The sequence below is a fragment of the Mytilus trossulus genome, chromosome 4 (genome assembly GCF_036588685.1).
Source record: "Mytilus trossulus isolate FHL-02 chromosome 4, PNRI_Mtr1.1.1.hap1, whole genome shotgun sequence".
NCBI classification, from domain to species: domain Eukaryota; kingdom Metazoa; phylum Mollusca; class Bivalvia; order Mytilida; family Mytilidae; genus Mytilus; species Mytilus trossulus.
The window spans coordinates 52,386,240-52,412,720 of NC_086376.1; the positions used below are offsets into that span (position 1 = coordinate 52,386,240).

At 32.0% G+C, this 26,481-nt stretch overlaps 1 protein-coding gene across 2 annotated transcripts in view; it reads left to right on the forward strand.

Annotated features, from left to right (window-relative positions):
• The window catches only part of LOC134715500 (uncharacterized), a 60,498-nt gene that overhangs the window by 18,088 nt on the left and 15,929 nt on the right, over positions 1-26,481 (forward strand). For both annotated transcript variants that reach the window (XM_063577704.1, XM_063577703.1), the window contains exons 4-10: positions 1,266-1,336; positions 6,641-7,475; positions 9,510-9,613; positions 14,052-14,119; positions 14,681-14,763; positions 15,559-15,625; positions 23,218-23,362. In XM_063577704.1, coding sequence (XP_063433774.1) covers positions 1,266-1,336; positions 6,641-7,475; positions 9,510-9,613; positions 14,052-14,119; positions 14,681-14,763; positions 15,559-15,625; positions 23,218-23,362 — 1,373 coding nt within the window. The remainder of the gene's footprint in view (positions 1-1,265; positions 1,337-6,640; positions 7,476-9,509; positions 9,614-14,051; positions 14,120-14,680; positions 14,764-15,558; positions 15,626-23,217; positions 23,363-26,481) is intronic.

Here is a 26,481-nt window from a genome sequence, read left to right on the forward strand (position 1 = left end):
AACACAAGGCTTATGACCATAAAAGGAAGGTTGGGATTGATTTTTTAAGTTTTGGTCCCAACAGTTTAGGAATTAGGGGCCAAAAAGGGCCCAAATAAGCATTTTCTTGGTTTTCGCACTATAACTTTAGTTTAAGTAAATAGAAATCTATGAAATTTTGACACAAGGTTTATGACCACAAAAGGCAGGTTAGGATTGATTTTGGGAGTTTTGGTTCTAACTGGTTAGGAATTAGGGTCCAAAATTAACCTTTGTTTGATTTCATCAAAAATTGAATAATTGGGGTTCTTTGATATGCCAAATCTAACTGTGTATGTAGATTCTTAATTTTTGGTTCCGTTTTTGAATTGGTCTACATTAAGGTCCAGAGGGTCCAAAATTAAACTAAGTTTGATTTTAACAAAAATTGAATTCTTAGGCTTCTTTGATATGCAGAATTTAAAAATGTACTGAGATTTTTGATTATGGGCCAAGTTTTCAAGTTGGTCCAAATCAGGATCAAAAATTATTATATTAAGTATTGTGCAATAGCAAGAAATTTTCAATTCGAAAGTATTGTGCAAAAGCAAGAAATATCTAATTGCACAATTTTGCGCAATAGCAAGAAATTTTCAATTGGAGTTATCTTTCTTTGTCCAGAATAGTAGTTGAATCCACTTAAATCGTTGTTTCATACAATATATAAATGTATATTCACTTTTACTACCAACTAATAAACTAAAACAATTTTTACCATTCCAGTGATAACAAGCACTTGTTTTGCATTTTGATATTTTATGAGTAGTTAATTTGAATTGAGATCAGTTTTGGAATAAGGGACAGGAGGATGTGAAAAAAAAAAATTGGGGGGTTGGGGGAATTTTTCTCATTTCAGATTTCATAAATAAAAAGAAAATTTCTTCAAACATTTTTTGAGAGGATTAATATTCAACAGCAGAGTGAATTGCTCAAAGGCAAAAAGAAAATTTTAAGTTCATTAGACCACATTCATTCTATGTCAGAAACCTATGCTGTGTCAACTATTTAATCACAATCCAAATTTAGAGCTGAATCCAGCTTGAATGTTGTGTCCATACTTGCCCCAACTGTTCAGGGTTCAACCTCTGCGATCGTATAAAGCTGGGCCCTGCGGAGCATTGGGTTTTGTATCAGATAGATCATTACATAATCAAACCTAAACAAAGGGAGTCAGAATCTTTTTAGAATATTAATTCAAATACATTTGTGCAGAATACTTAAAAAAAAAATGCATTTTGTTATTGCAGAGAAGAAGTTAAAAATCCATCCAAAATGAAAAGATTTGAATGCATTGAAAAAGATAGCTTCATTTCAAAAGGTAATTATAAGTTCTTTATTGGTAATATTTGGTATACCAGTAGGTTTTCATAGCAAGTTTATACCTCACACACAGGTAAAGTGTTAATTAAGCAGAGATTTTTTATTGAAAATTAGTATGCATTATATTAAATTTAAATGTAGGACAATGTAGGAGAACGGATAATTTTAATGCATGCTAATTTTATTTTGAAAGTGAGTAAACACGGAAAAGTTGAATACAATACAGACAATAGAATACAGTATAAACCAATAAGATTGCCCATAACTTGTATGAATTAGTTTCAAGGAAAAAGAATATGAGACAGCAACAGTTTTCCTCATTCTGATTGGATACTTTTAAACAACATGTAATAGGAGATTTAGAAAATAATCAAGAAGTTGATTAAAAGTACATGTAACAGTCTTTCTAAAAATGTTAGAAACAGAAATTGTAAAGCAGGAAATGTCAAAATGTTTTATTCAGAAAAATTAAAGACTTTATGTACATGTATCCTGAAAAAATAGATGTTTATGTTTGAGTTGTAATTAAGTTAACATTGTCCTCATCAGTTTGAGGTATGTCAGACTTGTGGTCTAATATACAGATAAAAATAAACTCATCATAGATGCAGGGCTTAAAATTTGTACCCCAAATGTGTATTCTGTTTAAAAAAAGTAATCAGGAATGCTCAAATCCAAAAAGTAAAAAAAACCACATAAAGCTTGATACTGAAGAGCATTGAGGGCCCTAATTTCAGAGAGGTTTCGCCAAATACAGCTTCGGTAATCTACTTCTTGGGTAGAAAATCCTTAGAAATTTGAAAAATTCAAAAAAGACACATTCAAGGGGTCGAAATTTAGGCTTTTTTGTGTACTTGCCAGCTGGACCCATGAACCGTAAACCTACAGGTCCGGCACCAAATCTTCTGGTCCTAAATAAATTACATTCATTTGACAAGCACTAATATAAATAATAACATCCCTGTACAGTGGAATTTGTTTCGCAGGTATTTGATTTTGTTGTTTATGAACTGAAATTGTGATGCAATCAGTGATTTTTATCAACAATTTCTAATGGTTTGTCAGACCTGCAACAGGTAACAAAATCTACTGGTCTGACGTAAATTCTACTGGTCTCAGACCAGTGCTTATTTCGATCGCTGCACTTTTTAAATTTCCTATTAACTTTTATCAGGAAAACTAGAACCTGATAGTTTTAAAGCCAATAATGACAAAATACCAGAATATATGACGAACTGTATGATCAAAAAGAACTAAAAAGAATTTTAATAGGCAAATTTATTATTGTCAACTTTCACCCAGGAAGTTAAAATCTTAGGTTCTTCTAATACTTTCTTTATTTTTTAACAGAGAATTAAAAGAAATTATATGTTATAAATTATGTCAGTATGGAAGCACTATTGAACTGATAATATCCTGAGGGACTAATAGTTAACTAGCAGTGCTTGAAAAAGAATGAATTTACAGTTCGTTTGATACCAATTTTTGTTGATTTCTTGGGTTCAGGTGAACCATAAATTTAAATCTATAACAAAATATAAATTATTTCTTTAAACTGATGATAAAATTTAGTAGTTTTGACTTGTTTGTGATATCGAATACCCCGGTGAAATAATTTTTCAGTTTCATAAATTTCTCTCCCTAAACCTAAGTTGTTACATACACGTTCCGCAGAATCGTACAAGTTGAGACATATAAACACCATAAGATGGTGACAAGGGAACGTCACCATCTAAAAATGAATAATTAACGATAGGAAATGAAAAATCATCTCTTTTATCATAAATTCTTGTATTAAGCTTCCCATAAATGATATATATATCAAGATCCAGGAAAGGGCAGTGGTCATTGTTAGTATTAGCTTTATTTAAAGTAAGTTCAACAGGATAAATTTCTTTATTATACATACTGAAGTCGTTATTATTGAGAGCCAATATATCATCCAAATATCTAAAAGTATTGTTAAATTTTTATATCAAATGTTGTTTCAATGGGTCTTGGCTAATTTTAGTCATAAATTGTAACTCATAACAATACAAAAACAGGAACGCAATAAGTGGTGCACAGTTAGTCCCCATTGGAATTCTAATAACTTGACGATATACGGAATCTCCAAAGCAAACAAAAATGTTATCAAGTAAAAATTCAAGCGCAGATATAGTATCAAAGCACGTCCAATTGACATAGGTCTTTTGTTTATTGCTTCTAAAAAATGACCTAAAAGATTTTGAACATATGTACTCACATTCTGACTTTTTAAATGCTCATTTAATTAGGGATGTGATTTTTTCTTAATAAGAATATGAGGCAACATGGTATATAGGGTAGAAAAAACAAAATGTGTATATAATGCTTATTACCTCTAAACTCGGTTTAAGTCAATTTTTGGCAGCTTCACTTTTACAGTTCTTAAATTATGTCCCTGAATAACGTTATATGCTAGCAGCATCATCTGTATCTCTTTGGACACACTTCCGATTTATTTCTTTAGAAGTTACTGTATTAATAATTATTTTAACCATGACTGTATGACATTTTATATTTCAATATTTTATGATGTATTTAAATGAGTAGTTTTTGGAATGAGGGAAAGGGGGTGTTGAAAAAAAATTTGGAGGGGGGGTCAATTTTTCACATTTCAGATTTCAGAAATTAAGGTAGTACCTAATACTACAGGGAGATAACCACAGGCACTTGTCTCATATTTTTTTTTCCCTATATACCTTATTATAACACAAGGTACTTTACTTGCATTTTAGAAAAATGTTAGGTGGTGACGAAGTTCCGTTATATGCCGCTTTATAGGCTGTCAACCCCACTAAAGCTTGTTATATCTTAAATCTAAATTGATTTATCTATACAATGGTGTATAACATTCCTACATTTATTGTCGGAATCATCCGAAGCAATCCTACCAAAGTATGTCAATCGTAATAATTTTGCAATCCGCTGAAGAATTGGCAATAAACGCGGCATGCTCCTTGTATATCTCGGTTTTCGATTGGTCAATTCTATGGGAAAGTCTAAATGATTCTCGGAGTTATCTGATCTTGTTTCATTTCATACGTAAAGTCAAGAGAGAGTCTGAAAGACATTGACGTCATGTGAAAATTTGTAACTTATTAGACATACCACAAACAACACTTGTTAGATTTTTTTCACGGTATATCATACAATTTTACTAACTGTATGATAAGTTCTATTCATACGAAAACTAACAGGTTTTTTTAAACGATTTTTATAATAAATCATTTACTGCGGCCGTTTATTGCCAATTCTTCAGCGGATTGCAAAATTATTACAATTGACATACTTTGGTAGGATTGCTACGGATGACTCCGACAACAAATGTAGGCATGTTATACACCATTGTATAGATACATCAATTTAGATTTACGATATAACAAGCTTTAGTGGGGTTGACAGCCTATAAAGCGGCATATAACGGAACTTCGTCACCACCTAACATTTTTCTAAAATGCAAGTTAAGTACCTTGTGTTATAATAAGGTATATAGGGGAAAAAAAATATGAGACAAGTGCCTGTGGAGATAACTCTGTAAAATCAGCTGTAACTTTTAATTGCGTTTCATTGTTTATGGATTATTAAGCTTCTCAATGATCAAAATTAGTGTTTGTCAAACTGCTATATAACCAGTGTAATTTTTCTGATAAAATGGTTGGTTCAATTTTTTTGAAATTTTTATTTTTTTGTCAAAGGGTCAAAGTTAATACCGGTACTTTGTCAAAATTTTATGAGTGTTGGGTAAAAAAGGATTAATATTCAACAGCATAAGTGAATTGCTCAAAAGCAAAAAAAAATTTAAGTTCATTAGACCACATTCATTCTGTGTCAGAAACCTATGCTGTGTCAACTATTTAATCACAATCCAAATTCAGAGTTGTATTCAGCTTGAATGTTGTGTCCATACTTACCCCAACTGTTCAGGGTTCAACCTCTGCGGTCGTATAAAGCTGTGCCCTGTGGAGCATCTGGTTTTATATATATTGAATTCCCACTTAACCTCACATATAGATCTATGTAACATTTGTCTCCTTTCATCAAGAAATAATAATTGAAAAACAAAATCTACCTTAATGTTGAGGTGTTGACTAAGACAATACGACTAAATTTACCAAAGGATGTTCATCATATTAGTGAGTTTCTTCTTTTTATTGTTCAGATATAGATGAAATTGAATGTGATTTTTTTTTTTATAATATTTGATTATTTAACATTTGTTCAAATAATAGATTTTCTTTTGTGAATAAAACACATTACCTTGAGAATTCTGCACTTATCATGCTTATAATATAAATGCAATAAAATAAGTTTAACTGAATCATTGATTAATATGTTCAGTGATTTAACGCAGATATGGATTGTTGTACAAAATTTCAGTAATATATTGATTGTGTAATTTGGTGAAATAAAAAAATGGAAAATTGATACAGAGAAATATATGTGTATAGCAAAATATTGAGTTGTAAGCAGTTTTTAATATGTGACAGATGTTTTTCCCCTATGTTTCAATGTATTGTTTGTTTTTATCGGAAAGGTATGATCATTTCACTGTTGGAAAATTGTCAGAAAATTTAGATTTAATATCAGTACTGTAGCATAACTTATTTTGTGGCTATTGTCTGTTGTGTAAGTAAGGGATAGTATAAGTTAAAGGTATCTGATAGTTACGTTATTATAAATATTTGATTATTTAACAATGGTAAAATAATTGATTTTCCTTAAAAAAAAACATTAATTGGAAAATGACTTTGAAAATATCTTACCACTAAATTATTTAGAGTTCTGATAAGGTGGAAAGCATTTTAATAGGAAAAATGAAGAATAATGAATTTTAGATGATGTTTTACAAAATTCTTATTCTTTTCAATTATTCAAATATAGCTGCTTAGAACTTCAAGAAGTACTGTTTTCTTTGTAATGGTATGGCACTTTATATTTATAATATCTTCGATGTCATACCAGTTTTTAAGGTCCAGTATCATTCTAAAAAAAAAAAATCTCTTTGGGGGAAGTCTCCTCCTTAGAATTAGATAGACATTGATATTCATCTACTACACACATTTGTTTTCAGCATTGATTTAGTTATAATAGCTGTCAAAGCTTGCAAGATTTTTCTATTGAAGAATACTTGTATGCCAGCAGTATTTTGTCTGTCATAAATTACCCCCTCTCCCCCCCCCCCCACCCCTTAATTTAAAATAAATAATATTACAGATTATTTAAAGTAAAAATTATGTATTCATATATGACAAAGGTTTTCTTTTTATTTCTGATTAAGGTCTTTTAATCACTGATGAAGAAAGGAAGAAATTATTTACAGAAGCGTTGAAAATGGCTAACAATGCAGTCAATGGAAATACTAACATGTCTGTCATGTCACCATCAAAACATCAACCTAGTGAAAGCAATAGTGAACTGACTAATACAAATTTATCAACAAGTCTTCCAGTAGTTCCCAGCGAAAATTTAAATCACAATAAAATAAGTTCAGAGAATTCATCCATTCCAAATCAGTCCTGCTATCAAGCCTTTAAAACAACCAAACTACAGCAGAGAATTAACTGGGACAAACCTATTCCAGATTGTGAGGAAAACCAAAATGTGAGAGTTACTAACAATGAAAATCTGCATTGTAGTGAAAATTGTAATGACGTTGTAAGTAAAAGTGTTAATGTAAATGGTGCTAAAACAAAGACTAATGTTATAAAAGTGAAGAAAAATTTCTCCTGTAAAAAGCGTAAATTAACATTTGACGAAAATGTAAATGAACAATCAAAGCAGCATAAAAAGGTGATGCAGAAGACAGTACTTAAATCAGAGCTTCCACCAGATTTGTCCAGAACTTCTACACCAAAGCTCAGTATTAAAAAGAATTTTACTGGAACTAGTCAATCAAAAAATAATATCATCAAAACATTTACTAAACTGTCCCAGAAGAAGAATAATGAAAATGTGAAACCAAAAAGAGGACGTCCAAAATCTAAGTCACTTCCAAAATCAGATGCCATAACAAAAAGTGAAAATGCACAGACGCCTAAATGTTTAAAATGGGAGGATTCATTTGAATTGCCTACACCAAGCCTTAGTCAGAGTGCTACTTGTACGTCATTCTTGTAAGTATTATGTTTGGCTTTAATTTATTTGAATGCTTCCTAGGGTACATTATACTTGCACCATCTACATTTTCAACTGGTTGTATTATAATAAGTTGTAACAGATATTTGGAAGTTTGTTTTTTGGTTATTTAAAAAACAAATTAAAAGGTTTGATTCATTTGAAATCACAAAAAGGGTTGAACATACGACCGCTAGAAATAGTTGACTTCTTATACTCCCACCAAATTAGTGGGGACTACATTGCAATCACATTTTCCATCCTTCATTTACATTTTTGTCTCATTTAATTTTTAGGTAAAGTTTGCATGCAATCAAAACCTTATGGGACTGACTTGAAATCTAAATCTTCCAAGGCTTATCACTACCTTTTTGATACATATAGTGTATTAATTTAATCATAACATTCTATACATCCTATCCTTGAACATTTCCAGAAATTTAAGGATGAAATATATGCTCAGATATTCAAGGCACATATATAAATGATGTCATTGTTAAAGTCATCTTAAAAAAAAATGGAGTTATCTTCCTTTGTCTAGAATTGCTGTAATTCTCAGAAAGTACCACACCGAATGACTTCTAATATAGTCTGCACCTTTAAGACTTGACAGTGATGAGATGTAAATGTGAGCACTTATACAGCCCGTAACAGAGAAGTGATCGAATTGATGTTTCTTTACCGTCAAAATTAGCTACGTTATCGACAAACTTAATTGAGTAGTGACCGAACAAGGGTGGAATCTCACTCCTTCTGACATGTCTGAAAAGCTCTAAATCGCCCCAACGTGTACATATGTTTGGTCATCAATAGATTCTGGTTTCTCTTTTTGTGTGTCATAAACATTCAATTCAGATTTGAATTTAATTTACCAAAACATTTCTGTACATTAAATCTTAGGACGGTCAGAACATTTTAAGGACGCAACAAATCGAAGTACAATTTTAAGTAGTACATTCACCTTCCTGTACATGTTCATGAAGTTCTAAATTTTGAATGTTGATTTCTTTAAAAAAAAAAACACCATTTTTTTACAATAAAAAATCTCAAAATGTCCGTTAACAATGAAAAAGTTTGACCATGAAAAATCACATATCTTAGAAAAGCAGTTGTTTAATTGATTATAAGAAAGTTTCAGTATGTCATGTAAAATTTCTTTAATTTGAGAGTTTTCCTTTAGTTACAAATGTAGCTCCATGTCTGATGGTAAAATAAAAATGAATGTCTCAGAAAGTGGTGAATTAGTTTCCATAAATGACAGATGAATCAGGCCAAGCTTAGTAACTTACAGTAAACAGACTATTGTAACATTGACGCACTCGTCAAACTGTTTAAAAGATTTGTGTTTATGACCAAAAATTTATATACAACTTCATTTATAAATTAATCTGAATTTCATAGCGCGTCGTCACAATAATGAAAGTTATAAAAAAATCTATAACCAGCAGATCTACACTTATATAAAGAAAGTATTCTTGTACAAAAGGGTATTTATTATAAAATGGTCCTAACTATAGAATAGATAGTTTACCACAGAAATCTTAAATGGAAGTTTCAACAATTTTAAACAGAAGAGAAAATAAATTCAACTTTAAATAAACACTGAAATAATTTTAATACCTCGAAGGTGTAAAGAATAAACCAACAAATTAGTATGGCGTTCATTATCACTGAACTAGTATATATTTGTTTATGGGCCAGCTGAAAGACGCCTCCGGGTGCGGGAATTTCTCGCTACATTGAAGACCTGTTAGTGACCTTCTGCTGTTGTTTTTTCTATGGTCGGGTTGTTGTCTCTTTGACACATTCCCCATTTCCATTCTCAATTTTAATCTAAATCTTTAAAAGTGTCTTCATTGCACTAACTGACGAGTTCATGTTTACAGTAGAAACTATTACTTATATTACTTATATTAAGTTTATATTTTATTGTAGATGGCAGATAGTACATGTACATGCTTCATTAAGAACATTATATTTCTTCTCTTCCCTTTTTACTAATTTTGTTGTCTATCTTTAATCTTCTTTTACAGAGCAACATCTAGATTTGATCCAAACTTAGATAAAGAGGAATGTGACTCAAGTTCAGACTCTGATACAGATCTTCCTGAAGGACTATCACCTATAACTGGTGCTGGTAAGTGTTCATATACTCTTTGGTGAACTCCAACCCATAGTTACAGATCTTCCTGAAGAACTATCACCTATAACTGGTGCTGGTAAGTGTTCATATACTCTTCATAACTCCCACCCATAGTTACAGATCTTCCTGAAGGACTATCACCGATAACTGGTGCTGGTAAGTGTTCATATACTCTTCGTGAACTCCAACCCTTAGTTACAGATCTTCCTGAAGGACTATCACCTATAACTGGTGCTGGTAAGTGTTCATATACTCTTTGGTGAACTCCAACCCATAGTTACAGATCTTCCTGAAGGACTATCACCTATAACTGGTGCTGGTAAGTGTTCATATACTCTTCATGAACTCCAACCCATAGTTACAGATCTTCCTGAAGGACTATCACCTATAACTGGTGCTGGTAAGTGTTCATATACTCTTCGTGAACTCCAACCCATAGTAACAGATCTTCCTGAAGGACTATCACCTATAACTGGTGCTGGTAAGTGTTCATATACTCTTCGTGAACTCCAACCCATAGTTACAGATCTTCCTGAAGGACTATCACCGATAACTGGTGCTGGTAAGTGTTCATATACTCTTCGTGAACTCCAACCCATAGTAACAGATCTTCCTGAAGGACTATCACCTATAACTGGTGCTGGTAAGTGTTCATATACTCTTCGTGAACTCCAACCCATAGTAACCGATCTTCCTGAATGACTATCACCTATAACTGGTGCTGGTAAGTGTTCATATACTCTTCGTGAACTCCAACCCATAGTTACAGATCTTCCTGAAGGACTATCACCGATAACTGGTGCTGGTAAGTGTTCATATACTCTTCGTGAACTCCAACCCATAGTAACCGATCTTCCTGAAGGACTATCACCTATAACTGGTGCTGGTAAGTGTTCATATACTCTTCGTGAACTCCAACCCATAGTTACAGATCTTCCTGAAGGACTATCACCGATAACTGGTGCTGGTAAGTGTTCATATACTCTTTGTAACTTCCACCCATAGTTACAGATCTTCCTGAAGGACTATCACCTATAACTGGTGCTGGTAAGTGTTCATATACTCTTCGTGAACTCCAACCCATAGTAACAGATCTTCCTGAAGGACTATCACCTATAACTGGTGCTGGTAAGTGTTCATATACTCTTCATAACTTCCACCCATAGTTACAGATCTTCCTGAAGGACTATCACCTATAAATGGTGCTGGTAAGTGTTCATATACTCTTCGTGAACTCCAACCCATAGTAACCGATCTTCCTGAAGGACTATCACCTATAACTGGTGCTGGTAAGTGTTCATATACTCTTCGTGAACTCCAACCCATAGTAACCGATCTTCCTGAAGGACTATCACCTATAACTGGTGCTGGTAAGTGTTCATATACTCTTCGTGAACTCCAACCCATAGTTACAGATCTTCCTGAAGGACTATCACCGATAACTGGTGCTGGTAAGTGTTCATATACTCTTTGTAACTTCCACCCATAGTTACAGATCTTCCTGAAGGACTATCACCTATAACTGGTGCTGGTAAGTGTTCATATACTCTTCGTGAACTCCAACCCATAGTAACAGATCTTCCTGAAGGACTATCACCTATAACTGGTGCTGGTAAGTGTTCATATACTCTTCATAACTTCCACCCATAGTTACAGATCTTCCTGAAGGACTATCACCTATAAATGGTGCTGGTAAGTGTTCATATACTCTTCGTGAACTCCAACCCATAGTAACCGATCTTCCTGAAGGACTATCACCTATAACTGGTGCTGGTAAGTGTTCATATACTCTTCGTGAACTCCAACCCATAGTTACAGATCTTCCTGAAGGACTATCACCTTTAACTGGTGCTGGTAAGTGTTCATATACTCTTCGTAACTTCCACCCATAGTTACAGATCTTCCTGAAGGACTATCACCGATAACTGGTGCTGGTAAGTGTTCATATACTCTTCGTGAACTCCAACCCATAGTAACAGATCTTCCTGAAGGACTATCACCTATAACTGGTGCTGGTAAGTGTTCATATACTCTTCCTGAACTCCCAACCATAGTTTCACATTTTTCTTAAGGATTCACTCCCCTATTACAGTTATAGTTAGTGTGCCAGACTTACATCTTACTGACTGATGCATTCCCCTATGAAAGTTTACTGTTATACGTAGTTATAATGCTGTAGTCTTATAGGTCTTCCTGGCAGACTCACTCCCCTATCACAGTTATAGATTGGTGCCAGACTTACATCTTACTGACTGATGCATTCCCCTATTAAAGTTATATGTAGTTATAAGGCTCTAGACTTCTAGGTCTTCCGGGCAGACTCACTCCCCTATCACAGTTATAGTTAGTGTGCCAGACTTATATCTTACTGACTGATGCATTCCCCTATTAAAGTTTTACATAGTTATAAGGCTCTAGACTTATAGATCTTTCTGGCAGACTCACTCCGCTATCACAGTTATACGTCTTATAGTTTGGTGCCAGACTTACATCTTACTGACTGATGCATTCCCCTATTTAAGTTATAGGTAATTATAAGGCTCTAGATTATAGATCTTCCTGGCAAACTCACTCCCCTATCACAGTTATAGTTAGTGTGCCAGACTTACATCTTACTGACTGATTCATTCTCCTATTAACATGTTAAAGTTATAGGTAATTATAAGGCTCTAGACTTATAGATCTTCCTGGCAGACTCACTCCCCTATCACAGTTATAGTTAGTGTGCCAGACTTACATCTTACTGACTGATTCATTCTCCTATTAACATGTTAAAGTTATAGGTAATTATAAGGCTCTAGATTTATAGATCTTCCTGGCAGACTCACTCACTCCCCTATTACAGTTATAGTTAGTGTGCCAGACTTACATCTTACTGACTGATTCATTCTCCTATTAACATGTTAAAGTTATAGGTAATTATAAGGCTCTAGACTTATAGATCTTCCTGGCAGACTCACTCACTCCCCTATTACAGTTATAGTTAGTGTGCCAGACTTACATCTTACTGACTGATTCATTCTCCTATTAACATGTTAAAGTTATAGGTAATTATAAGGCTCTAGACTTATAGATCTTCCTGGCAGACTCACTCCCCTATCACAGTTATAGTTAGTGTGCCAGACTTACATCTTACTGACTGATTCATTCTCCTATTAACATGTTAAAGTTATAGGTAATTATAAGGCTCTAGATTATAGATCTTCCTGGCAAACTCACTCCCCTATCACAGTTATAGTTAGTGTGCCAGACTTACATCTTACTGACTGATTCATTCTCCTATTAACATGTTAAAGTTATAGGTAATTATAAGGCTCTAGACTTATAGATCTTCCTGGCAGACTCACTCACTCCCCTATTACAGTTATAGAAAATGTGCCGGACTTGCATTTTACTGAATAACTCGTTCCACTATCATGACTACAATGTATTACAAAAGTAGATTATAGATCTCAGTGAAGGATCCAAAACATTTTATAAGGCTTCAGTCATGCTTCAGTGATTCCCTATACAATCAACCAAATTTTTCCCTCTAAAAGAGGGGCCTTAAGTTATAGTTCTATATTTGAAGAGGGTTACACTGTTAGCTTTAACACTTATCTTCCTTGAGACTCTCATAAAATGCCATGAAATATAACAAATAAACAGTTTACAAATTAATCAAACTAACGCACACATACAAGAAAAATCAAATAAGAGACTAATGAAATACTTAATTTTCAAAATAGGTAAAAATTAGGAATTCATATAATATTGGCATCATTCATAATATAGCTTAACACTATTTAATTTAGTTTAAGTAAGTGAGAAAATTATTATTCATATAAAATTACACAGCTTGGCAAATATTGGCAACATGTCAAAGTACGGTACAATAAAAAAAATCATTTGAGATTTGAAATTAGTTAATAGACCACTGTATTACAGTGACTGTTGTTAGTTATACTGATAGATGTTAAATTGGTGTTTCTTTATCTCAGGGTACTTCACCAATAAAAACTAAATGCCATGATAAAGTCAAGGCCTCTGAAATTGCGTAAAACACAAAAAAATGCTTAGTGGCTTGAACATGTTGAAGTAAATGTTTTCAATTTATGAAATATCAAAAGGAAAAATTTATTCTTGAAAATTGATATATATATTTGTGATCACCTTATGGCCAGAGAACAAAATGATCATGGTGTGCAACTCTTGAAAGTAAATGTTAAAATGATATGCATGCACATTATAACTGTCTATGTGGTATGGGGTTTGCTCATTGTTGAAGGACGTATGGTGACCCATAGTTGATAATTCTTTTTGCTGACTGTAAATTTTCATAATTGTTTATGAGATCTATTTATTAAATTGTTTGTTAAGTGTGGGCCTAATTTCAAAAGATCTTTAAATAAATGTTATAATATTGCATTAAGTATAAATATTGTTTCTATAGAATATCCTATAGCTGAGAAGGACATTGTGTGGTTGATATGGCTGAAATTTCCAGCATGGCCAGCCTTTGTAAGTACTTCATTTATATTTGTCATTCTAACATTTTATTGTTCTCCCCTGGGCCTTTTAACATCGTGGTAATGTAATGCTATACCACAAAAATGTGTTGCTATCTGATTTTTTTTTCTTATAGATAATATTATGAATGTGTTGCTATTGTATTAGAAACAAGATGGTATTTCATAATTTCCTATTTATCAGAATGGTATAAGAAATTTCTAAGTAATAGACTTCATTTCTAAGGCTATTTATGATCCCTGATTAAGTTTATGTTTTAAGCCTGAGATCTGATAACCAAGACTTCATTGGTAAGGTGTGGGCCAATGCTCCATGTTGAAGACCATATTTTGGCCTATAACTGTTTACATTACAAATTGTGACTTAGATTGAGAGTACTCTCATTGGCAATCATACCACATCTACTTATACATATTCATTGTCCTGTTTTATAGAAGAACTTTAATAAATAAGTTTTAATTGCTTTTATTTTTTCGTTGTTATTCTGTGTTTATGCAGTTTTCTTACTAATATATGGTGGAAACTAGAAATCCATGCTCTTTCTCCTGCCAGGTCAGACGTGTCTACAGAAAAAAGCGGAGAATCCATAAGCTGTCACTTACTTTCATTGAAGGATGTACTAAAATGCCAAATAGGTAATTAGTTGGTTATTAAGTACATTATAAATATATGTTGTAAGGTTATTGAACAAATAAAGTGGTTGAAATTAATAAGTGGTACTTAAACTATAAGTGTTAACTGGCTTAATGAGATAGTTTACATAGAAGTAGTAGTAAGAATGAAAAGATCTTTTAAGTTTCTACTTCCTATTGCCATTAAAAATAACTATGACAGAAGTATTTGTAATTGATTATGAACATTTGTGTAATACTTTCTTGGGCGCTTTGGTCAGGTTATTGTCTCTTTGACACATTCCCCATTTCTATTCTCAATTTTATTTTATTGGTCACCAGCATCAGGTAATATCAAGGGAATATATTTCTTTTTATTTTTATTAAAATTTAAGTTTTATTAATACAAATTTTATTTAATACAAAATTTCCATTTATGTCTATTTTTATACGACTACTAAATTATAAAAATTATGTATATTAATTAAGAATGTATATTGGTGTCATGTTGTCATCATTGTCAGCGTTGTTTTAAGACAGATGGTTTGCAGATAATAACTTTAGTATAAGTATATAGAAATCAATAAAATTTTATTTTAAAGGTTTATAACCACAAAAGGAAGGTCGGGATTGATTTTGGGGGCTATGGTCCAAAAAAGTTTAGGAATTAAGGGCCAAAAAAAGGGGCCCAAATAAGCATTTTTGTGGTATCCAGTCAACAAGTTGTGTGAAAGTGTATAAAGTTCTCCACAAAAAGTGGCTGAAATTTTAAAGATGTATTATATAACTCCAGATAAATATTTGATCTTTCTTTTTTAGACTGAGAGTAACATACAGATGTAAGACTGTTGTTCCATTCATTGATAAACAGAAACAAAAGTTTATTGTAAGTAACTTCTTACATATAGAATATGTAATAAATTTGCTATTGTACTACGCTGTATGGCCACAAAAAAAATACGTAAAAGGTTAACATGTAAGTTCTCAGAAATATTTGTCTTTGAACATCAAAGCAAAATAAGGTTTTTCATCAGAGACTTTGGGCTTAAATTAAAATATTGTTTGTTTGCAGTTTACCGACCGACCCTTGAAAATCCTCCCGACTGTGAAAATTTTATTGCTTTAAATTTGAAGAAATTTTTTTTAATACCTCTATTGACGCGATCCGGAACTTTGGGTCCTTTCCGGAAATCATTTAAAGTCTGGGTCGATTACGCATTTCAAGTTCGGTTTTTCTTAGCTTCCCGTCAAGCGTTCATGTGACCATTTAATGATAAAGCACATTGTTTACAGGTATCCATGAAGTCACGGAGGAGACTGGAGTAATAATAATAATAATAAAATTCTTTATTTAACGAAGGTAACACATTTAACAATTACATGTTACTTTACGCTGTCGTCTCGTGTCAATTTTAAGACAAATAACAAACAAAAAAGTTTATTAGTAAACTGTTTATACAGATTCAGGCACATGTAATGATGTGTGATGATATCATTGACGATGATGCAGCAGATATTCATAACTGACACGATAACCATTCTGTCTCAAACAAATCAGGTTCAGAATCTGTGGAGCCTGACTTTATGGAACCAATTTCAGTGGTTAAATAATTTGACAGCGGCTTGAAGTATGGCATATTTTCTACAAATCGTTGTGAAGACGACAAAGATGAAACCACTCCTTTGTGACTTAAATCTTCATGGATATCTGTAAACACGCCTGTACGGAGGAAGGGCTCATTTGAAATGTTAATGGATATAGATCATGCCAAATCAATCAGAAGCAACCCTAACTACACAAAGATGTAGATAAAATGAATGGTTAGCTTGAAAAATAAATATACTCTCTCTATAATAAATCTATCTTCGATTGCAATGCGTATGCTCCTTTAGGATAAGGGGGGCTGCCCCACTCATTGCAATTATTCTCTTTCTTACAATATTAGTTATCAAAAGTACCAGGATTATAATTGTATACGCCAGACGCGCGTTTCGTCTACATAAGACTCATCAGTGACGCTCAGATCAAAATAGTTTGAAAGCCAAACAAATACAAAGTTGAAGAGCATTGAGGACCCAAAATTCCAAAAAGTTGTGCCAAATACGGCTAAGGTTATCTACTCCTGGGGTAAGAACATCCTTAGTTTTTCGAAAAATTCAAAGTTTTGTACACAGAAAATTTATAAAAATGACCATATAATTGATATTCATGTCAACACCGAAGTGCTGACTACTGGGCTGGTGATACCCTCGGGGACGAAACGTCCACCAGCAGTGGCATCGACCCAGTGGTGTAAATAGTTATCAAAAGTACCAGGCCCCGGCGCCATAAAACTATTTGAGTACAGTTTTTTTACTCAGCCTGAGAATTTTCTCAATTTTTTTATTCTCAGCAAAATACACCGCCATAAAAAAAATTCTCAGATTTTTTTTACTCAAAGTTAAGAATATTCTTAAATATTTGAGTATGGCCAAGAGCATACTTAAGTATAAAAAAAATTCTTAAATGTTGCTATTTAGGGTTTTTGATATAAAATTACAATTGTTAATAATATTTTTTTTTAATTTTGAAGAACGTCACTATTCTACACAAACCAAGTTGTATCCAAAAAGAGCATACACATATTTATTAAGTCCAAAATTTTTGTTTGGTTAACGTCGTCTTTTTCATATATTTTGTAGAATAATTACTCAATTTTGTCAAAAACTGTAAAAATTGACGTTTCAGGCTTTTTTCCAGAGTTCATAATTTGTTGATTGATTTAAATTATTAAATCAAACTGTTGCTAAAACAAACAAAAAAAAGTACATACAGTTCTATGATACTATGAATTTAAGAAAAGATTGAAATACTTTTTTATTCTAGTGTGAAACAGCTTCACTGCTCCTTTGTTTTAAGAAATTATCCACATTTTAGAGGGCATCGGATATTTGAGCGAACATTTTTTTTTGTTAGGGCTATTTGACTGATATTCTAGAACGGAAACCATTGTATTTGAACTTTTTAGAGGTACATATAACTTTTTTCTTCACTAACACACGAAATAAATGTTAAATATATTTTAATATTCTCCAAAGTATTTGAGATATAGACAATAATTGATATTATGTTAGACAGTTGGGCCTATCAAGGATAAAGTATAGTTTATGTGGTCGGTTTTTTTCTTTCTTTTTAGATTAATCTTTCTTATATCTACTTTTTACAATTTACTACTGCATCAGGTACCTTAATAATATTGCAATATTGGTACCTCATATCTACAATTACAAACCAAATATATGTATAATCAAATATACCTAATGTCACCATTTCTACTGTTATTATCTTAGATATTCAAATTATTACAAAGATGTAAAATAATCCCCCCCCTGTTTGGTTTTAAACAGGTATGAAATTGATAAATGTCTAATTTGTGCAGTACAGTAACAGATTCAGGGGAGATACAGACGAAAAATCTATCATGTGAAAATCATGATACAGAAGGAAATTCCCATATGCACGATCAGAACAGAAGAATTTTACAGAATAAATATTTCTTACAAAATAGGAAAAAAAAAACCACCCCCAATTCCCCTTACTCCTCATAAAGACCCTCACATATCATTGTGGCGGATAGTTTTGCAGTTTGTTCTATTTAACTGTATTTATTTTTGAAAAAGAATGTTTGAACACTTGGTGTTTTTAATCAATGAAATGGGCAATATATATGTCATGCCTTCTCACACGACGTCGTACGTTCAATTTCTCTTCCTGTGCAATATGATATTCACCTCATTATGCTGCTTGCTGAGCAATTTTTATGACTACTTGATTAGTTATTAAATCGCTTTAAATTCTGTATCAAATTTATATTAAAAGTTACATACATGTATCTTGAATATTGATTACAATTATTTACTTGCTTTCATATTATAAAAATATCCGGTTTGTTGGTTTTTTGTTGTGTTTTTTTTTGTTTTTTTTGTTTATAGATCTCAGAAAAAAAGTTATAAACAATTAACTAAAAAATGTCACATTGTGTCTTCTAATGTGTCGTCTGAATTCATAATGTATGTTATTGATCCGTCTTAATGTTTATTTGGCATGCCATAGAAGTGCGGACGTGAAAGAAAGCACCCTTCACATAAACGTCAACGCATATTACATTCCAAGGAGATAAAATTTCGAAGATTTCGCCATTATTAATAAAACATCATCATTAAAAAGTGCATCTTAGACAGAAGTTGTATGAAAATAAATGTTGGCACCGATATAAATCTGTTGGATGTAAAAATTATCTTTAAACTAGGTGTTTATTTAATTTTAGAATAGACCATTCCACGCATATTACATGCTTAACAAATCTATGCAGTTTTCAACTTTGTCTAGTTTTCCAGACTGAAATAATTTGGAATAAATTATGGTATAATCAGAGACATATGATAATTAAGGAATACCATTATTATGTCTTAATGTGTAATGTTTTAACAGAGACATAATCTTTATAAAAAAAATTAAAAAAATGAAACTCATTAAAAAGTTGTATATATTTATAACAAGATACGGGTAAATAACTCAAATATTTTGAGATCTTTGTCTTTTATTTCAAACAATTGTCCACAAATTATTTATGACTTTATATCCTGTGACTTTCTGCCCATTTACAGATGCTTACAAAGCGTGCGGTGTCCATTTACCAATGCGTACAAAATGCTACTTGTCATTTCATCCATCATTGATTTTTTTTTTATGTTTTACATTGTTAATAAAGAGATAAAACCTGCGTTTTTGCGAAGTTTGGTACACTTTTTAGTTTTCAAACATCTATTTTACCCCTTACATCACTGAGAAAAAAATTCTCAACTGAGAAAAAAAATACTCAGCTGAGAATATTCTCAACGTTGAGAATATTTTTTTATGGCGGATAAAAAAGTTCCCATTCTTAGCTGAGTAAAATAATTCATTCTGAGAATATTTTTTTACTCAGCAAAAAAAAAGTTTTATGGCGCCGGGGCCAGGATTATAATTGTATACGCCAGACGCGCGTTTCGTCTACATAAGACTCATCAGTGACGCTCAGATCAAAATAGTTTGAAAGCCAAACAAATACAAAGTTGAAGAGCATTGAGGACCCAAAATTCCAAAAAGTTGTGCCAAATACGGCTAAGGTTATCTACTCCTGGGGTAAGAACATCCTTAGTTTTTCGAAAAATTCAAAGTTTTGTACACAGAAAATTTATAAAAATGACCATATAATTGATATTCATGTCAACACCGAAGTGCTGACTACTGGGCTGGTGATACCCTCGGGGACGAAACTTCCACCAGCAGTGGCATCGACCCAATGGTGTAAATAGTTATCAAAAGTACCAGGATTATAATTGTATACGCCAGATGCGCGTTTCGTCTACATAAGACTCATCAGTGACGCTCAGATCAAAATAGTTTGAAAGCCAAACAAATACAAAGTTGAAGAGCATTGAGGACCCAAACATAAATATACCCAAACTGTGTGGCCTGTGTGAATTCAATTTAAACATGTCCTTAGGAGCTATGCTGCCAATTTTTGTTATGCATTATAAACATTTCAGTACAGACCATTTACTTTTAATGGGGTGCTATGGATTTCACCCCAAACTTTAGATTTTTTTGGTTTTCATTAAAGCCTGGCAAAAATATAACCTTATCACATATAATTAAATATTGTTAGAAATATGAAAACAGTCGGATGTCTTAATACTTTTTTTTCAAGTTGCCTTTTTATACGACCGCAAATTTTGAAAAAAATTTCGTCGTATATTGCTATCACGTTGGCGTCGTCGTCGTCGTCCGAATACTTTTAGTTTTCGCACTCTAACTTTAGTAAAAGTGAATAGAAATCTATGAAATTTTAACACAAGGTTTATGACCATAAAAGGAAGGCTGGTATTGATTTTGGGAGTTTTGGTCCCAACATTTTAGGAATTAGGGGCCAAAAAGGGCCCAAATAAGCATTTTCTTGGTTTTCGCACTATAACTTTAGTTTAAGTGAATAGAAATCTATGAAATTTTGACACAAGGTTTATGACCACAAAAGAAAGGTTGGGATTGATTTTGGGAGTTTTGGTTTCAACAGTTTAGGAATTAGGGGCCAAAAAAGGGCCCAAATAAGCATTATTCTTAGTTTTTCGCACAATAACTTTAGTTAAAGTGAATAGAAATCAATGAAATTTAAACACAATGTTTATGACCACAAAAGGAAGATTGGTATTGATTTTGGGAGTTTCGGTCCCAACAGTTTAGGAATTAGGGGCCAAAAAGGGACCCAAATAAGCATTTTTCTTGGTTTTCGAACCATAGCGTTAGTATAAGTAAATAGAAATCTATGAAATTTAAACATAAGGTTTATGACTATAAAAGGAAGGTTGGTATTGATTTTGGGAGTTTTTGTCCCAACAGTTAAGGAAAAAGGGGCCCAAAGGGTCCAAAATTAAACTTTGAATAAAAATTGAATAATTGGGGTTCTTTAATATGCCGAATCTTAACTGTGTATGTAGATTCTTAATTTTTGGTCCCGTTTTCAAATTGGTCTACATTAAGGTCCAAAGGGTCCAAAATTAAACTTAGTTTGATTTTAACAAAAATTGAAACCTTGGGGTTCTTTGATATGCTGAATCTAAAAATGTACTTAGATTTTTGATTATTGGCCCAGTTTTCAAGTTGGCCCAAATCGAGGTCCAAAATTAAACATTGTTTGATTTCATCAAAAATTGAATAATTGGGGTTCTTTGATATGCCAAATCTAACTGTGTATGTAGATTCTTTATTTTTGGCCCAGTTTTAAAATTGGTCTAAATTAAAGTGCAAAGGGTTCAAAATTAAACTAAGTTTGATTTTAACAAAAATTAAATTCTTGGGCCTCTTTGATATGCTGAATCTAAACATGTACTTAGATTTTTGATTATGGGCCCAGTTTTCAAGTTGGTCCAAATCAGGATCTAAAATTATTATATTAAGTATTGTGCAATAGCAAGTCATTTCAATTGCACAGTATTGTGCAATGGCAAGAAATATCTAATTTCACAATATTGTGAAATAGCAAATTTTTTTTTAATTAAGAGTTATCTTTCTTTGTCCAGTATAGTAAGAAAGAAATATCTGCAAGAATTTTTTTTAATTGGAGTTATCTTTCTTTGTCCAGAATCAACTTAAATCTTTGTTATATACAATATACAATGTATATTCACTTTTTACTACCAACTGGTAAATTTAAATAATCTTTACCATTCAGTGATAACAAGCAGTTTTTTTTACATCTTAATATTTTATGATGTATTTAAATGAGTAGTAATTGTTGCAAACTCCATTAGAATATTTTAATTGAAATTAGTTTTGGAATAAGGGAAAGGGGGATGTGAATAAAAAATTGGGTTCAATTTTTCTCATTTGAAATTTCATAAATAAAAAGAAAATTTCTTCAAACATTTTTTTGAGAGGATTAATATTCAACAGCATAGTGAATTGCTCTAAGAGAAAACAAAAATTTTAAGTTCATTTGAATACATTCATTCTGTGTCAGAAACCTATGCTGTGTCAACTATATAATCACAATCCAAATTTAGAGTGGAATCCAGCTTGAATGTTGTGTCCATACTTGCCCCAACCGTTCAGGGTTCAACCTCTGCGGTCGTATAAAGCTACGCCCTGCGGAGCATCTGGTTTTCAATTGAGGAAGATTCAATGGTTATTTTTTTTTATTAAAAATACACTCTTTAATAATTGTCTTATAAATCTATAATATAAACATTTTTCTGATGAAAATACTCTACTCATGAAAACATTCTAGTCAAGAAGCATACATGTCTGAATATATTTCTTTAAAACAGTTCTAGTCATAATGACATTCCTTGTTTATAAGTGTTCCAGTATTTAATAATTATACCATATTTTATGTCATAAATTGGATAATGACACTATGTTAAAGTTTCAGTTTTGGTTAAAAAGTTTTTTATCTGAAAATGCCTGTTCATTTGATGTTGGTTTTCAGCATGTCCAGTGTTTGTTGTTTTAAAATGTTTTTTTTCTTCACAAGAAACTTGGTTTAGTGTAACTGCTTGTTTAAACTGTATTTTGGCTGATAAAATAAAATATTTTTCCTACCTACCGACCCTTCAGTCTGAAGGTACAGTCGGAAAACTGCAAACAAACATATTTTTAAGGTTGGCCTTGTGGTAAGAAAATAATGATTGAAAAAAGTACTCACATAGATATGCATACCTTATTTTTTAATTGAATGTTATTAAGTCTCAATGATAAAATTAGAGGTTCTTATCCATCTTAATCTATAGATGGTTAACCCTCACTGCTAAATTAGATATTTATACTATCCAATAAAATATTAAGCTAAATACTTGAATTATCTGTACCAATTAAAGTTAAGATCACCCCCACCTTTTCCTCCCAAAACTTTCTTAATTGTTACATAATTGAAAGTTAAGACAATGAATTACAATTTACAGGACCAGGGAGAGAGTAGTATCCATGATCCTGAGATGAGGAGGAAGTTCAGGGAAGCATGTGAGAAGGCAGAGAGCTTCCTCCACCAGAGGGCTCTGTTTTCTCTAAACAAAGAGGAATTCTCTTTTTTCTCCAGAGAAAGTGATGGTTTGTATTAAACAAAATTTTGAAAATTTAATTTTAATACAAAGAGAGTTATAAAGTAAAACCTGTTTAAACCCAACCTCTTCTGGACTTTTGTTTGGTTTTGGCCAATGTTCGATTTTATTAGGTCAAAACACATACAATTTGATAAGACAGTTCTTAAAAACATGTTTGGTTGATATAGTGTTTTTTCATGCAGGATTCGGTTTAGCCATGTTTCACTGTATTTCTAAAACTTTGTTTTGTTTATATAAGTGTTGTAAAATCATTCACTTTTGCTAAACCAGTTACTCGGATAATCATTCGACCAATTAACTGGTTAACCGATAGTTTTAAGTTGATGTTTGAAGGCCTTATCTATAGTACCCTACACATAGATATAAGAAGATGTGGTATGAGTGTCAGTGTAATAACCTTCCATCCAAGTCACACATTTACGTTTTTTATAATACGATGAATTGAAGTTTGTCCTTTGGTTTTATAAGGCTTGTCGGTGAAATTCCTGGCGAAGGTTGACTTTTGATAATCAAATACACCATATCAACTATGGCCTTTGTACTAATTTCAAATTGAAAAATAAAAAAAAATGTCTTGATCTAGCAGAATTTTAATATGTCTGAAACTGATGATTCTTTCATTTTCTCTTGTTGTCTCTGAAAATAATGAGGAGTGTTTCAATTTGAAATGATTAAGCCTGTTACTCGTACTATCAAGTCTTTTTGATTACATTAACATTGGTTTACATTGCACAATTTTTTAGTTAGCATTTCGTTTAAAGAATGACAAAGCCTTGCACGAAAGAGATTGCACATTCAGATGTAGGTCTACACAATATATTTCAGGAACAAATATGAAATAATGAAGTAAATCGTAAAATTCAATCGTATTACTGATTTAAAGTTACTGTTAAAAAAACATGTAATATACTGTTATGTTTCCTTAAGATCTTGCCCCAAGCGGAGAGACCAGTCTAATTAATTCTATATTTTTGGATTAACAATAGCTATCAATATACTGGACAATTGATCTGTCAAATCAATTAATATGACAACAATTTTAAAAGAAAACATAACTATTTAATGATTTCGATATCAAATCTATAAAATTGAAAAAAAGTCCAGTTAACCGGTTAGCGTTTTTTGTATTCGATATTGGGTTGGTAAACCGGATACTAGTTTATATAAATGATAATTAGACAACAGGATAATGCTTTTTATACGACCGCAAATTTTGAAAAAAATTTCGTCGTATATTGCTATCACGTTGGCGTCGTCGTCGTCGTCGTTGTCGTCGTCGTCGTCGTCCGAATACTTTTAGTTTTCGCACTCTAACTTTAGTAAAAGTGAATAGAAATCTATGAAATTTTAACACAAGGTTTATGACCATAAAAGGAAGGCTGGTATTGATTTTGGGAGTTTTGGTCCCAACATTTTAGGAATTAGGGGCCAAAAAGGGCCCAAATAAGCATTTTCTTGGTTTTCGCACTATAACTTTAGTTTAAGTTCATTGAAATCTATGAAATTTTGACACAAGGTTTATGACCACAAAAGAAAGGTTGGGATTGATTTTGGGAGTTTTGGTTTCAACAGTTTAGGAATTAGGGGCCAAAAAAGGGCCCAAATAAGCATTATTCTTGGTTTTCGCACAATAACTTTAGTTAAAGTAAATAGAAATCAATGAAATTTAAACACAATGTTTATGACCACAAAAGGAAGGTTGGTATTGATTTTGGGAGTTTCGGTCCCAACAGTTTAGGAATTAGGGGCCAAAAAGGGACCCAAATAAGCATTTTTCTTGGTTTTCGCACCATAGCTTTAGTATAAGTAAATAGAAATCTATGAAATTTAAACACAAGGTTTATGACTATTAAAGGAAGGTTGGTATTGATTTTGGGAGTTTTGGTCCCAACAGTTAAGGAAAAGGGGCCCAAAGGGTCCAAAATTAAATTTTGTTTGATTTCATCAAAATTGAATAATTGGGTTTTTTAATATGCCGAATCTAACTGTGTATGTAGATTCTTAATTTTTGGTCCCGTTTTCAAATTGGTCTACATTAAGGTCCAAAGGGTCCAAAATTAAACTTAGTTTGATTTTAACAAAAATTGAAACCTTTGGGTTCTTTGATATGCTGAATCTAAAAATGTACTTAGATTTTTTATTATTGGCCCAGTTTTCAAGTTGGCCCAAATCGAGGTCCAAAATTAAACATTGTTTGATTTCATCAAAAATTGAATAATTGGGGTTCTTTGATATGCCAAATCTAACTGTGTATGTAGATTCTTAATTTTTGGTCCAGTTTTAAAATTGGTCTAAATTAAAGTGCAAAGGGTCCAAAATTAAACTTAGTTAGATTTTAACAAAAATTAAATTCTTGGGCCTCTTTGATATGCTGAATCTAAACATGTACTTAGATTTTTGATTATGGGCCCATTTTTCAAGTTGGTCCAAATCAGGATCTAAAATTATTATATTAAGTATTGTTCAATAGCAAGTCTTTTCAATTGCACAGTATTGTGCAATGGCAAGAAATATCTAATTTCACAATATTGTGAAATAGCAAATTTTTTTTTTAATTAAGAGTTATCTTTCTTTGTCCAGTATAGTAAGCAAGAAATATCTGCAAGAAATTTTTTTAATTGGAGTTATCTTTCTTTGTCCAGAATCAACTTAAATCTTTGTTATATACAATATACAATGTATATTCACTTTTTACTACCAACTGATAAATTTAAATAATCTTTACCATTCAGTGATAACAAGCAGTTTTTTTACATCTTAATATTTTATGATGTATTTAAATGAGTAGTAATTGTTGCAAACTCCATTAGAATATTTTAATTGAAATTAGTTTTGGAATAAGGGAAAGGAGGATGTGATTAAAAAATTGGGTTCAATTTTTCTCAATTGAAATTTCATAAATAAAAAGAATTTCTTCAAACATTTTTTTTAGAGGATTAATATTCAACAGCATAATGAACTGCTCTAAGAGAAAACAAAAATTTTAAGTTCATTTGAATACATTCATTCTGTGTCAGAAACCTATGCTGTGTCAACTATTTAATCACAATCCAAATTTAGAGCGGAATCCAGCTTGAATGTTGTGTCCATACTTGCCCCAACCGT